Source organism: Pollachius pollachius (assembly GCF_949987615.1).
Source record: "Pollachius pollachius genome assembly, chromosome: 1".
NCBI classification, from domain to species: domain Eukaryota; kingdom Metazoa; phylum Chordata; class Actinopteri; order Gadiformes; family Gadidae; genus Pollachius; species Pollachius pollachius.
The window spans coordinates 28,320,697-28,336,368 of NC_136934.1; the positions used below are offsets into that span (position 1 = coordinate 28,320,697).

The window sequence follows — 15,672 nt, forward strand, 5'->3', positions numbered from 1 at the left end:
AGGAGCCCAGTAAAGCCAACTAGATGAGTGTGGAAGCTACCGAGTTACGAAAATCAGCTTTGCTACAATCAATTTGTAGATGTTATTTTTAACCTAAACCCTGTGTAGCCCCCCTGTCCTCCGAGGGGCGTTACATGTGGATCCCGAAGCGGGCCACTCACTCATAGAGGACTGCAGGCCTGCGTCCTGCTCCTGCTCGTCCTCCTCAATGCAGTTGTAGGGCCACTGGCCGAACAAGGGCACGCTGCCCAGGGGGTAGGGGTAGGGCTGGGGGTGCTGGACAGGCGAGGAGTACAGGTGGAGGTTGAGGGAGCCCAGCAGGGAGGAGGAGGACTGGCTGCTGGAGGAGGACGTGCTGCTGTTGGAGATGGTGGAGTGGGGCCTCTTGAAGGAGAAGGAGTGGTCGAAGGATGACACTGCGATGGAGGCCCGCGTTCTACATTCTGTGGTTGAAGAGAGAGAGAGAGAGAGAGAGAGAGATGGCCAGAGGTCTAATGTACTAGTTTGTATGTTTTGGTTTAGTTGTTTTCTCTTGTATTTTCTATTTATTCACTGCTATATTCATAATGTACTAGTTTCATAGAACACATAATACAAAGAAATGTGAGTGAGAGAGTGAAACAGAGGAAAAAGTTGATTAATATACAGTACAAAACCAAGTTTACCTGATCCCTTCATGATATAGTCAATCGCTCTGTCGCTGATGGCCGCATCGCTGGGCTTGATGTCCATGAAAGGTTTGCTGCCAATGCCCATGGACACCATCTCCTGCATGCGTAGCTCTGCAATTTGAATCAATCCCTCTTTAGATAGACATGGCTCGGCAAAGGATGTCATATTAGTCATTACACCAATTTATATGCAGCAGTGGTGAAAGGCATTGATTGGACGTTAGTTCTGACCCCGGTTTCTAAGCGCCTGCCTCCATAGGATCTTGCCGATGATGGTGGTCCACACGGCCTTGACCTCCAGCGAGCCGGCCTGGAGGACGTATGTGTCCTGGGACTTCCTCCTGCGGAACCAGATCTCGAAGCGCAGGCCGCGGTCGCCCACGCTCTCCGTCAGGCCGATCTCCGCTGTCTGAGCACCACCAAACAAACATCAAACGGACCTTAACACACTTGAACAGGTCGGAGATAGATCCAGAACAACATATAACCTTTGTTTCTGTTTAATACGCTTTGAAACCAGGCAGAATGTGACCTTGAAGGACTGTTTGTAGATGTAGAGGTCGTATCCGCCCTCGATCTTCCTGGTCTTGCTGAAAAGGATAAGGTCCTCAAACAAGAAGACGTGGCGGAGGTATTTCCTGCGTCCACACCAGACAATGAACTCATCCTGGCACCGGAGCTGGCCCTGCTCCTTCAGGTTCACCTGCACAGGAAGCCGGGTAACCCACATGCGTCATACTAAACAATGGCTCTATGCTGCTGGGATCCTGACCGGGTTTGATTGACAGGAGAAAAAGTCTACAACTCTGCATTATTAAGAACCCAACCGAAAACACGTTTACAGGCATTAACGCCAAACAAATGTAAATGTTCAACATAATGTTACATTAAATAAGATCAAATCAGATAAGCTGGATTGATGTTCATATTTTATATATAAATTAAATTATCATTTGCTCTTTTTTTTATATTAATAAAAAGGAAACGCATTGAGGCCTACATCGCAGCCCTGGATGGCGTCCATAGCCAAGAGGTCGTTGCCATGGCGGAGCTGGAACTTGACCATCTCCTCGGCGGTGCGCAGATCGCTGAGCTCCTGCTCCTCAGACGCGCTGCACTCCTTGATCAGGTCCTTGAGCAGCAGGGCGTACTTGCTCATCCTCTGGATGGGCTTCAGCAGGTAGGAGGCCAGGTCCATCTTGTCCCCAAGTTCCAGCTGCTTGTTCTGGGAGAGGTCAGTAGGATGTTATCGTTGAAGGAGGGGATCAGGGTATTGACAGGTTTACCAACTTTACCATAATAATACAATCAAAGAAGGCCATTGTAATTGGATATGAATTGCAAAAATGTTATGATGAGCACAAGATATTAAATGCAAAATGTATGACATTATTGTGATGGAGGAGTCTCAGAGGTCCAACATTGACTTTTAGATATCCCCCTGGTCCAGTACTGACTTTAAAGAAATAGTTTCCATGGCTGAACAGTAGGGTGTCCGACTGGGGCTTATTCTTGCTGTATAGGGCATACATTCCAAACTGATCTTCCTGCACAGAAGAAGTAAGAGTGGGGTCAGAAATAGGTACACACAAACACACAAACACACACACATTTGAGAATGCTGTAGCACTTACACTGAGATTAATGCGTTAAAGTCACCTGTTCTATGCTGGTGACATGCTGTCAGACATTTGGACACATTACAATGTGGCATGGCATGTAAGTTCAGTGGTAATTAACACGGCTGGATCTGGAGCCAGGGCTAGTGAAGCCATGCTTTACACTGAGATGATCTGGAGCAGGACTAGTAAAGCCATGATGATCTGAGGACTACTGAAGCCATGCTTTGCACTGAGATGATCTGAGGGCTAGAGAAGCCATGCTTATTACACTGAGATGATCTGAGGACTAGTGAAGCCATGTTTTAAACTGAGATGATCTGAGGACTAGTGAAGCCATGCTTTACACTGAGGTGATCTGAGGAATAGTGAAGCCATGCTTTACACTGAGATGATCTGGAGCAGGACTAGTGAAGCCATGATGATCTGAGGACTAGTGAAGCCGTGCTTTACACTGAGATTATCTGGGCCCGGTTTCCCGAAACCTTTTAAAAGCCTTCTTAATGCTACGTCATTCGTAACCTCTACTTTAAGTTCTACCTTAACATCTCGCATGTTTCCCGAAGCGTTCTTTGCTACGAATCTCTTACGTACGTCGTTCGTTGGTAAGATTGATCTGAAGCGCTCGTAGAACCTTCTTAGCTCTACCATAGTGATGGTTCAGCTTCTGACGCTAGTCGCCACCACTGTACCTTTAGAAATCCCTGTTGCGCATGGAACTGCCACATATGCAGTGTTGTGTTTCACCAATGGGTTTAAGTCATTCATGAAGAAAATAATTGCTGGAAACACACAAGCACAAAATAAAATATAGACATGCAGGATAGCAGTGTAACGAGAGTAGCGTATGTGTGTGTGCGAGAATGGCAGTGCGTGTGTGAGTGACGTCAGCAAGTGAGTGTATGAGCGAGGAGAGCGAGCGGTAGCCTGTGTCAGCCTAGTGTCAAGAATCGGTGGCCGCTTCATTCCGACCATATTCCGACCTATAAGCAGCAGAGCAACTGCCGGTCAAAGTGAAGGGTGGTACCCCCGAGAAAACATCGCCCCTGGAGGAAACGTCTCCCCTGTGCTCCTCGACTACGGCCTGGGAGCCGACAGCAGGAAAGGTGTAACAGCAGGATAGACCCGCCCGGTTTCCCGATAACGTCCACACCTGGTCTAAGGAATCCGTGAATAATATAGGCTATATATACACACAATACGGGAATGGGAGCGTTTCTCAAACTTTTTCCTGCTCTACAGAACGAAACGAGAGCGAGAGAGCGAGAGAGAGAGAGAAAGAGAGAAAGAGCGCTTCAGCAGGGGTGTGTGCAGATAGTAGGCTACAGTGCACCCTATTTATTTATATGTCAAAACCACAAATGCAAAAAAGGGTCAATGCTTTGTATTATAGATACTCCAAGTTTTGCAGCAGATCATATTTATAGTTATTTAATTAATTTATTTATTTATTTAGTTGCTTTGAGGAGGTCTGGTGGTCTCCGTGTATAATAAATAAATAAATATATATATATATATATATATATATTCACGGATCAGCAGCGTCATTAACTTGCATTGGCACCAAATCAGTGGCCGCATCACAGAAATTCCTGTTTCATGTGAGATCAGGTTGCCTATGTTTAGACTTATCAAAGTTGTTTACCTCTACAAGGCGTGGTTCCCGAACGGTCTCTTAGGAGTCTTCTTAGGAAACACTCCTTACGTTGTTCGTAAATGGCGCTGTCCAGAAAGAACATGCTGAAATCGATTGCTCAGAGATCGAGTTTCCATTTCATGCGCATGACATCGTTCTAAAAAATATTGCAGTCTTTGCGAATTAAACATTGCCCGATATCCTTCTAGTAGCCCTTAACAATTATTTAACCATGGGCGAACATAGCATAGCCTACACTGATTTAAAAAAATATATAGAAAATATAGAAAATAGCGGAGGAGATTGAGGCCGTTCAAATAAGGATATTGATTTTCTGTTTACAAAGGTGTCTGACTTGTTGATTATTTAGGAAAATATACATTTTGAAATGAAAGCTACATTTTTTTAAGTTTATTTAGCTTATTATATAATACTGTTTATGCTGAGACTGCTTTGATTTTTGTTACCTGTAGGGGTCTGTGTGCGGGCTTTGCACACCACCCGGCCACTGTGTGTTTGTCAGGTGAAAACTAAATGTCAAAAAGAAGGAAAGGGAGGTGGTTGAAAAAAGTCTTTCGATCACTTATTACATTCACTCGTTTTTTGTTATGGTTGATTCGTTTCCCAGTATAATTTCCTTAATTTAGAAGACAGTTTTGTTCATTTTTGATTTGTATAATAAATACTATATTTTTTTGAAGAGACCTGTAAGAGAATTGTAAAAAGACACACTGTGTGAAGATATTGTTTCATTTTGGCAAGGAGCCGTGTAATAAGCGGGATAATGAATAGAACGTCGCCGGTCATTAGCGAAAATAATACCCTTCAGGGCGAAGCAAGACACCTCCGCTTCGCATCCGGGTCCGGTTCGCCCTGTCGGGGCTTATTTTCCCGATAATGACCGGCGTCCTACAACATTATCCCTTACATATATCATATAAGTCCAGACCCACACAACGGTTGTGCATGAGAGACATACGGACGTACGCTTACCACTTTTGTAAATGCCATATATACAAGTTAGAGGGGCCCGCCCTCTAACTTGCCTTCCAGAGGGGTCCCGCCTTCTAAACCTTCCAGACCTTCCAGAAGGGGGGCCGCCCTCTACCTTGCCTTCCAGAGGGGTCCCGCCTTCCAAACCTTCAGACCTTCCAGAAGGGGCCCGCCCTCTACCTCGCCTTCCTCCAGAAGGGACCCGCCCTCTACCTCGCCTTCGTCTTCGACGCTGCCGGTCTCGCCTTCGTCTTTGCCGATGCCGGCCACCTGTGGGTCTTCACCTTCGCCGCTGCCGGTCTTCAGAGGGGTTTCTTCGTCTTCGTCACTGCAGGCCTCTGCTTGCCCCCCAGGCCGTCCGCCTGAAGCTCCCTGCCCTGCCCTGGTAAATTTTTCCGGCCGCCCGCCAGACACCCCTCCGTTCTGCCCCAGTCCTGTTCCCTGGCCAGCCGGTCACCCTGTGCACTGCCCCCTCCAGTTTCCTGGCCAGCCGGTCACCCCGTGCTCTGCCCCACTCCAGTTCCCTGGCCAGCCGGTCACCCCGTGCTCTGCCCCAGTCCATTTCTTTTTGGTTCCCTCCTCCTGGCTCTCCTCCACCCACCCTATTTGGGTTTGACTTTCTTTTTTTTGCATGTCATGGGTCGCCTGGGAGTCGACCCTTGACGGGGGGGTACTGTCATGGTCTGCTAACCGTGATCCAAATGAAATGGCATGTTTGAATTAAGGATGTTGTCTCGGCTATTCTTTGTTTGGGCCATGGGTTCAGCAAGGGTTAAAAACCTTCCAACTTCAAAAAAATATTGTATTTATTTTGCAAATCAAAAATAAAATTTCCTTCTAAATTAAGGAAATTATTTTAGGAAACAAATAAACCATTATAAGAAACGAGTGAACGTAATAAGTGGTCGAAAGACTTTTATCAACCACCACCTCTTTCCCTTGACATTTAGTTTTCACCTGACAAACACACACTGGGCGGGCGGTGCGCAAAGCCCGCACACAGACCCCTACAGGTAACAAAAAGCAAAGCAGTCTAAGCATAAACAGTATTATATAATAAGCTAAATAAACTATTAAAAATTTAGTTTTCATTTCAAAATGTCTATTTTGTATATATTCTTTTTATCAGTGTAGGCTATGCTATGTTCGCCCATGGTTAAATAAATGTCTAGGCCTAGTAGAAGGATTTCGAACAATGTTTTATTCGCAAAGGATGCAATATTTATTTTCACGCGCATGAAATGGAAACTCGATCTCGGAGCAATCGATTTCAGCACGTTCTTTCTGAAAAGCGCCGTTTACTAACAACGTAAGGAGTGTTCCCTAAGAAGACTCCTAAGAGACCATTCCACGCCTGTAGAGGTAAACAACTTTGATAAGTCTAGACGTAGGCAACCTGATCTCACATGAAACAGGAATTTCCGTGATGCGGCCACGGATTTTGCGCCAATGCAAGCTAAGAGAGAACGTTATCGGGAAACCGGGCCCTGAGGACTATTGAAGCCACGATGATCTGAGGACTAGTGAAGCTATGCTTTATACTGAGATGACCTGAGGACTAGTGAAGCCATGCTTTACACTGAGATGATCTGAGGACTATTGAAGCCATGCTTTACACTGAGATGATCTGGGGACTAGTGAAGCCATTATGATCTGAGCACTAGAGAAGCCATGCTTTACACTGAGATAATCTGGAGGACTAGTGAAGCCATGTTTAAAACTGAGATGATCTGAGGACTAGTGAAGCCATATTTTAAACTGAGATGATCTGGGGAATAGTGAAGCCATGCTTTACACTGAGATGATCTGAGGACTAGTGAAGCCATGCTTTACACTGAGATGATCTGAGGACTAGTGAAGCCATGATGACCTGAGGACTAGTGAAGCAATGCTTTACACTGAGATGATCTGAGGACTAGTGAAGCCATGCTTTACACTGAGATGATCTGAGGACTAGTGAAGCCATGCATTACACTGAGATCACAACTTTCGTTCAGCATTTTCGGAGAGAAAGTCAACGGCCGTGGATTCACCCCTTGTGAATCACTCAGGCGTCTGTAGAGCAGTATGTCATTCCTCTGGCTTTAGAAGATGAGGGGGTCGGTGTTTAGGCTGTCAGCGTGTCGCCCATGGGTGCAGACTGCTCCGGCTACAAGTGTGTGCCTGCAGGAGGTCAGGAGGACTCACGTGTCGGAGGAAGCAGCTGCTGACGGAAAGGGGCGCATGGCTGCAGGACTCCAGCTCCTTCAGGAAGTACTGGCTGTGGAAGTCGCTCAGCTTCTCCACGTTGCCGAACACCGTGCTGCGCTTGCCCCGCAGGTCCTGGGGCAGGTCGGGCCGCTCCATCTCCGGGAAGTAGTGCTTGATTACGTAGTGGAGCGAGCGCACGTAGTCCTGCTCGGTGGCCATCATCTCGTCCATGATGTGCTGGGCCTTGCTGCAGAGGCCATGTGGAGGGAGGGAGGAGAAGATCAGATGCTTTAATGACCGTTAAGGGATGCTTTGTTACTCATGACTATACTTTTTATTCCAGGGATAACAAGGCTGGGCAGGGATACAGTCTTATTCCTTCTGGTCACTTATCGTCATCATCCTGAAATGTAGATATTAACAACCAGTTAAGTCGTATAAAGCTATGCCCTGACGGGATCTTTATTGAGGGGGTTATTGAAGGAATCGGGATAGAGTTACTGTTTGAAAACGTGTCCAATACGACCATACCATTATAGTAACTACATAATAAACATTCATTTGTTTAGAATATTATTTTGAATAAAAATATTACTGGTGACATATTATGAAAACAACACTTTTCCTGGGATTTGGGGTGTTGTTTTGGGTCTCTGGTGCCACACGCATACAAACTTTGAAATAAATCTGTACATGCTTATGCATTTCTGAAAGTACCCCGCCTACAGTTTCCAGATGTGCGAGTCAGTTTCGGCGCGGACTCTTAAGTAGGAAGACGGCACATTTGAATATTACCACCCACTTCCCCATCCCCCTCCAATCAGAGCATAAATATGATTTTGTGGACCAGCGGACGAGCGCTGGGTGGAGATTTTCGCGCATTTCAGAAGCAGGGATATTCCGTACATTTTTTTTTTCTAATTTGTCAGTTTGCCATGTGTCTGCCTGGCAGACCCCCTGCTCCCCTGCTCCCTGCTACGGCAGCAGAGCAGGGAGTCCCCCGCCGGAGCTCCGGGAGTAAAATCCCTTTCTCCTCCATGTTGTGGTTCAATCTGGACTTCAGAGAGTAAAAGTCAAAGTTCCTTTCCCCCAATTCTTCTCAACCATGGCCGATATAACCCCAACTACGACTCTTTACTAGTTGTGGAAGTACCAGAGACGTCTATGATTCAGAATATCATCCGGAGGCGCACATAGCTTTTCGCCGTGAAATGAGATATTATACAGTCCCTCCAAAAAAACGCTGCGTTTTTTTGTGATTGTTGCGGCCAAAAATCCTTGATTATGCGGCATGTTTTCTTAAAAAATGCGATGAAATATGCGGCATATTTATGCAATTTTATGCGATGATATTGCGGGAACTTGCAAAAATTGCGGGAACTTGCGGAAAATGCAGCTTTTTGATGACGTTCACATCGCGTAATTACTTCACTTCATAACATTTCCATGGCAACAGGGGGAAATGGCTGCTCTTGTGTGAAGTAAACGCAACATTTTTCAACTTTCTGCTAAGATATATGTGATTTTTTAGCAACGAAAATGCGGGGATTATGAAATTATGCAAGCCCCGCATATTTTGCGCGGGAATCGGCAATTTATGCAGTAAAAGTGCGGCATATTTGAAAAAATGCGACCCCCACATGATTATGCAGACTTTGGCTGATTATGCGTTGAATTATGCGATCGCATAATCACGTTTTTCTGGAGGGACTGATTATATTATATCAATACCTATATATTTTATAATATTATATATAATATTAATAATAATATTATTATTATATAATATTATATATTATATATTAGATAGATATAGAGCTCAGAGAGTCTGCAAACGGCAAAAATCACTTCTCCTCCATGCTGCGGTTCACTCTGACAGCTCATCTGTGGGGGGGGGCAGCTCATTTGCATTTAAAGCTACAGACACCAGAAACAGCGCATTCTGAAGGGACTGAAACAGAGGGGAATAGCGGTAGACGAGATGTTTTTTTTTTTTTTTTTTTTTATCTTCAGCAAACAGCTTCAAAATCACGTTTTCTGGAACTCATATACTATGTTTACTTGTTGGGAAAACATAATAAAATGTTACCTTTAATAAAAACTGATGGATAGTATATCAATACTGTGTAGAATAAATAGAATGATGATCACACTCAGAGAAACATTGAATGTCAATGCTCTTATGAATAGCGGAGGGGATTATGGCCTCACCTGCTCTGCTTCTTCCCGTCCCCTAGTGTCTCGTGTCTGCTGTTGGGCCGCGAGGCCGGCGAGGCGGAGGAGAGGCCGTTGCCCGGCACCGGGCTGGTCAAGTCCGGCCGCTGCAGCTTCTTCTCGGCAGACACGCTGTTGGTGACCTCCAGGCCGCGGATGTACACACCTGTGTAGCCGTGCAGGTGGCTGGTGTCGCCGTGGCTGTGGCCGCCCTCCCTGGAGGGGGTCAGCTCATAGCTCAGGGTCTTCTTCATGATCTTCTTCAGCGGCTGCTGCTTGCGGTGCCTGGCTGCCGCTGCCGCCGCCGGGTAGGTCAGCTCCGAGCAGCAGGAGACGGACGAGGAGTCCATGGTGCAGTCACTGTCCATGTCGTCGAACGGCGACGGGCTGTGGCGCAGCGGGCCCTCCCCCTCGCCGGGGAAGAAGGGGAAGTGGGAGGAGGAGGACAGTGAGTTGCTGGGGCTCTTGGAGAGGGGCCCCGCCAAGTGGGGTCCTGGCGAATGGGGCTGCTTGGCATCCCGGTCGCCCCCCAGAGCCAGCCTGGCCCCGGGGTCAGAGCTAGAGTTGGAGAAGGGGGGTCCTGTGGGGAGAGGCAGGCTTCCCTTCCGCCCGTGCAGACCTGCGGTAGGTTCCTGCCGTGTGTTTCCTGTGGCGTCAAAACCCGAGACATGGACGGCTGCCGGCGGGGACTGGAGAGGTGGAGAGGTGGTGGAGGTGGTGGAGGCTATAGTGGAGGCCGTGGAGGCTGTGGCGGCGGCGGCGGCGCTGCTCACGGCGTTAGCCAGCGTCTCCTCCAGCTGCTGCTTGGTCTGCTGGCACTGGTTCCACAGGGCGTTCCAGCGCTGCAGCTGCCCCGGGCTGTCCAGGGAGAGCACCATCTGATTGAGGGGGCCAAAGTTTTGTGGAGAGAACTTGCTGGCCTCGGCGTGGTAGTCGCGGAGGATCTGGAGCACGGCGGGCGGCAGGCTCACCCCATGGCTCTCCATGCTGAGCTGGTGTGAGTAGTCCTGGCAGTGCTCCATCCACCTGTTAGCCTGTAGGGAGAGGCAGACAGAGAGTTGAACTGTGCTGCTCTACTGGACAGCATTGGAACTGCGTGTTGAGTAAAGATAGATGTCAGAGCGTTCTGTATTGTATCCTGCCGATTGTTGGACTTCTACTGGTCCTTACGGTTACACTTACAGTTTCCTTTTGTTGTCCCTAAAGCCTCTATATATTTCAAAAAAAGTCAAAAAATGTCTTTATTTTCATTTAGCATTTTGTGCAAACGATTTACACTGGACTGAGGACATTCAGAGCCGCTCGACTGGGAACACCCCTGACCACGAGGATATGTCTCCTGCGTGCTGGTATGGAAGGCTTACCGAGTCGTAGAACTCGTACAGGGTGGTGAGCGTGTCCAGCTGGGTCTTCCTCCCCTCCACCCGGGTCAGGACCGAGCCCAGGTGCTCCTTAAAGAGGAGGAGGGCCGCCCCGGGGAGACGCCCGGGAGACGCCCTCACCACCATCAGCCCCAGCCTCTGCTGGTGCTGAGCAACACAGGAGACACAGAGCACCACAGGGACATGAGGACCCACTGGTGTCAGAGCAACACAGGAGACACAGAGACATGAGGACAGACTGGTATCAGAGCAACACAGGAGACACAGAGCAACACAGGAGACCCAGAGCAACACAGGAGACACAGAGACATAAGGACAGACTGGTGTCAGAGCAACACAGGAGACACAGAGCAACACAGGAGACACAGAGCAACACAGAGACATGAGAACAGACTGGTGTCAGAGAAAAGCAGGAGACACAGAGACATGAGGACAGACTGGTGTCAGAGCAACACAGGAGACACAGCGACATAAGGGCAGATTGGTGTCAGAGCAACACAAGAGACACAGAGACATGAGGACAGACTGGTGTCAGAGCAACACAGGAGACACAGAGACATGAGGAAAGACTGGTGTCAGAGCAACACAGGAGACACAGAGCAACACAGGAGACACAGAGCAACACAGGAGACACAGAGACATAAGGACAGACTGGTGTCAGAGCAACACAGGAGACACAGAGCAACACACGAGACACAGACATACTGGGGAGGACATACTGGGGACATGAGGACAGACTGGGGACATGAGCCCAGCCTGGACTACATCTTCTTTATTAACCCATGTTAGGTTCAGTTCGGTAATATTTACAATTTTCCTACCTTTATAAACCAAGGCTGGGCTCAACAAGGCCACACATGTGCCTTGTCCGTACTCTAACATGAATGTCTGCCCTAACATATGTGTGAGTTAGTTGTCCCATTCAGACGCTACAGTCTCAATGTGGAGCGAACAAACAAAGAAATCTGTTTTGTTTTACCTTCAATCTGTGTCCAGCTCATACTAGTTTATAACAGTATCTTTGGTACTATATTCATAGGCTACGTTTGTATCTCTTTATTTTGAAACTTTATTCCTGTGTATCTTTACTTTAGTTGACCTATGGATTGTAATTCTGAATCTTCAGCTGCAGAGTCTGGTTGTGACCTCTAAAAACACACCAAGCCTGTAGTCATCTCCTGTATTGGGCGCCTTTGGTTGAAAGGTTTTGGCTGTAGGCTGTAAGGAGAGTAGGTTGTTAATTGTTGCTTAGTTTGAGCTAAAGAGTGAGAGATGCTACATCTGGGTGTCGTCGCCTTAAACGTTGCGACATGACGCGCACCCGCTAGCATAATGAAGCGCGTTGGAGCAGCTTTATTGGCTTTGCATTCGTCCACACGGAATCCTATTGTTCCCAGACTTGAGTTACGCTTTGGGACTGATCACTCTCTCCTCCATTCTCTCCCCCATTATCTTCCTTATTCACTGTGGCTGGCTGGCTGTGTGTAGTAGTATAATACAGTCTTGCTACTATAAAGCATCACTGCTTATAATATACATATATATATTTATTTATTTATATACAAATATATATATTAATATATATAACCCTAGCATTTAATCCACTTTTACCAGAGACTCTGCGAGAAAGTTGTCCAAACTCTGCCTCATCTCCTTGACGGAGGTGAGAGAGAGCGTTTGTGAGTCCAGCGGTGCGAGCTGCTTCTCTCCTTCCACGCTGAACCACAGTTTGACCTGCCGAGCAGAAAGGGGAGAATGGGATTCTAGTTCAAATATGGGAATCAATTTGGATCATGCACAACTCATGTGGAAGGCCCGAGTGATAGGAGCTATCTAACACTATAGCTATGTGTCACACTGGTATTCTAAACATGTGAGCCCACCTGTTGTGTCTGCTCCTCAAACTTGCAGACCTCCAGAAGGTTTTCCAAATGTTTCTGGGAGTCGTTGGAGAGGATCACCAGCTCATGCACCTCCTCGTCCACCTGGTTGTACAGCGCATTCACCATGTCTATAGCGTCCCTGGAAACACAGAGGAAGGAAGATTGGAAAAAAGAAACAGATGGAAGAAGATGCAGAAAATATGAGCAAAAATCTAGAGCCAGCATTAAGATAAAATAAATCATTATTTTTAGTCATTGTTTTGTCCTTTTGAATCTGAACCTGGTTAACCACCATCACGTTGGTTCTGTTCATTATTATTGGTATCAATGGTAGCTCATAATAGTGACAGAACCTGTAGTTGACTTTCTGGCAGGCCTCCTCCTTCCTGATGCGGGCCAGGACCGTACCCCCTTCAAGACGCAGGCTGTTGAGCCGCGCGTCGTCCAGGACGCTCTTCATCAGGTGTCTCTGCTGCTCCATACTTTCAGACACACCCTGGGCCAGCACACACACATCAACACATATTCCTTCATCTAATGCAACAAGTTAATTTAGGAACTAGTTATCAGTAGGAGTTGGTGTCCACAGATAAGAGTGCACACAGTGGGGTTTGAACCGTTTGGCTTGGAGTCATACACGCTAACCACTAGACTATTGTGCCTCTTCAAAATATACAGAGAGAAAGAGAAATCAATAAAACTAGACATAACTCATATCAGCTATTCATTTTGTAAGTGTGTGTTTAGGAATTTTAGGTACACATCTCCTCCAGACCCCTGGTCCCTGCAAGCAGGGGACCCAGCCTTGGGCCGTGCACCGACTAGAGGGTCAGGCGGAGGAACCAGCCAGGGAGCATGCACCGATCAGAGGGTCAGGCGGGGGGGCTGACCTGGGAGGTCTCGGGGCTGACCCAGGTCTTCAGCCTGTCGATGGACTCCTGCAGAGACCGAATGGCCGCGCTGCAGCTCCGGGCGAAGGGCTCGATTTTCTGAGAGAATTCATATTTTGAATGTTGATCAATCATTAATGTACTGTAATGTTCAAAATTTGTTTTCCCAACATGAAGTGTTTATGTTCCATATACAGTGCATGGTGTGTAGACGCCCACTGAATTGATATTATGAGATAAAAAGGGGGAGAGAAAATAAAGAGAGTGAGACAGGAAGAGAGAGATGGAGGGAGGGAGACAGAATAAAGACAAAGGGTGCTATTTCGGTGCTATTTTGCAGTTTCAGAAATCACTTGCGCCACAAACCAGGAAATACCTGGTTTAAAGTCAGTGGCCCGTTGTTCAGATGTTTAAGGGCGCATGCATAATGTTGCTTGTGTACCTTGCACATACACTTTGCTTCTCTCATCTACCTAGCCACACATTCTTGGTAAATTATTTGGGAAAGAACAGCTGTTACAGCAAACACATATTTTCTTGACACAGACATCGTGTATATGCCCATTACTTTTAGGATTGAAGAGTATTTGATCGTGAGAAAAAATTGTTTTACCTCGAGTGAGTGTTAAAAAGAATGAATGAATGCAGGCGCCCGTGTGTGTATGTGTAAAATAATTAATGAATGTGGGCGCGCGTTTGTGCGTCCATCTGTTTAAACACACGCAAACTAAACACGTAACGCATAATAACAGTCCATAGCAATGTATATTAACGGGGGGACACATGCATATTAGGAACACAAGTCGATAACGATAATGCATACAATACTGATAAGAAACGATGTTTATAATATATTGCGTATATCATTAAATAGAACCACAGTTACCGCATATCATATTTGTGTAAAGTTTTCTTTGCCGAAATTTATTTGAGGACTCAAATTGAAGTTGTGGAAGAAAACATTATTCCACGTGTGAATTAGGCCATATTATTTGGCCATAAACTGAGCCATTTGAAGTTTGAAATTCATGTGCATCTGTCTCATCGGAGACTGCAGACGCGCTGTCAAAATATCAACTCGTCAAATTCAAATGCGCTCATGGCTCTTAAAGGGGATGGGAGCTGGCACGCTCATTGGTTTATTGCACATTGAACGTGCAATAAACCAATGAGCGTGCCAGCTCCCATCCCCAAGTAGCCAACCCTTGGCTCTGAAGTAGCCAAGGGTTGGCTACTTCAGACCAACCCTTTTTAGATTTGCGGCGGGCGCAAGAGAAATATTTGCGCCGGCAAAATAGGAACATCGCCATAGAACCGCCCACAAAGATACTGGTGCTTTGCGCTTCTCACTTGCGTTTCAGACCGTTAAAATAGGGCCCAAAGTGAGATAGAATGAAGAGACAATTAAGGTAGACCAAGATGCCTGACTGTAGCCTCTACATGTATATGATGTAAGAATATATATCACGTTCTTTACTGATGTTCTTTCATCAGCGATCAGGCCGCCCACCTGTCTGAAGGTGAGCCAGTGCTTGTGGTCGTAGTGGAAGCTGCCTTCCAGGTCTGCTGTGAGCTGGGTGTTGTCTATGTGCTTCAGCAGGGACTTGAGAGACGTCACCAGCTCGTTCTGTGGCCAAACAAACACAAGCACACCTTAAAACCATACAATGACATGATGTACGGGTCACTTCCTGCTAAGGTGTGAGGTGTGAAGTCACAATGTTTTTGTCATGCAGATACGAGCATACAAGATGTCTCTTGAACTCAAAGCTTGGCGCCTCTTAACATCCAAATTGACAGTACAGGAGCGTATTCAAATATTGGCTTATACAAGGTGAAAATAAATGGGATTACTTTTGTATCATTAAGAGTTGAAAATAATTAATCTCTTACAACAAGCAGGATATATCAATGGTTTGTTAAAATATTCTGCCTTATATTTTCATCATTTTATTTACTCAGATTGTACTAAACTGGAATGGCCTGAAAATCAGATGTTCCGAAAGCAGATGATTGAATGCAAGGTTCTACCACAGCATGCTGGCTATGAAAGCAGGGGCAGATTTATGGCATGTTGGATACCTGAGCCCTCAAATGAAAGAATTTTAAGTTTTTCAAGTAGTAAATGTAGCAAATAGTAATATAGCAGATGCTTTTAAAGGATTTGTCAAGTTTCCGTTTTATGCAATGTTAT

General features: G+C 46.4%; 1 protein-coding gene across 4 annotated transcripts in view; it reads right to left on the minus strand.

The window, feature by feature from the left end:
* Nucleotides 1-15,672, minus strand: part of plekhg4b (pleckstrin homology domain containing, family G (with RhoGef domain) member 4B) — a 38,079-nt gene that overhangs the window by 8,270 nt on the left and 14,137 nt on the right. For 3 of the 4 annotated variants that reach the window (XM_079742931.1, XM_079742929.1, XM_079742932.1), the window contains 14 exons: nucleotides 14,989-15,105; nucleotides 13,479-13,577; nucleotides 12,942-13,084; nucleotides 12,589-12,727; nucleotides 12,317-12,439; nucleotides 10,688-10,852; nucleotides 9,321-10,357; nucleotides 7,107-7,356; nucleotides 2,129-2,218; nucleotides 1,672-1,896; nucleotides 1,204-1,374; nucleotides 903-1,080; nucleotides 666-782; nucleotides 162-443 (listed from right to left, as the gene is read on the minus strand). In XM_079742931.1, coding sequence (XP_079599057.1) covers nucleotides 162-443; nucleotides 666-782; nucleotides 903-1,080; nucleotides 1,204-1,374; nucleotides 1,672-1,896; nucleotides 2,129-2,218; nucleotides 7,107-7,356; nucleotides 9,321-10,357; nucleotides 10,688-10,852; nucleotides 12,317-12,439; nucleotides 12,589-12,727; nucleotides 12,942-13,084; nucleotides 13,479-13,577; nucleotides 14,989-15,105 — 3,136 coding nt within the window. The remainder of the gene's footprint in view (nucleotides 1-161; nucleotides 444-665; nucleotides 783-902; nucleotides 1,081-1,203; nucleotides 1,375-1,671; nucleotides 1,897-2,128; nucleotides 2,219-7,106; nucleotides 7,357-9,320; nucleotides 10,358-10,687; nucleotides 10,853-12,316; nucleotides 12,440-12,588; nucleotides 12,728-12,941; nucleotides 13,085-13,478; nucleotides 13,578-14,988; nucleotides 15,106-15,672) is intronic. The other variant, XM_079742930.1, reaches the window with a different exon arrangement.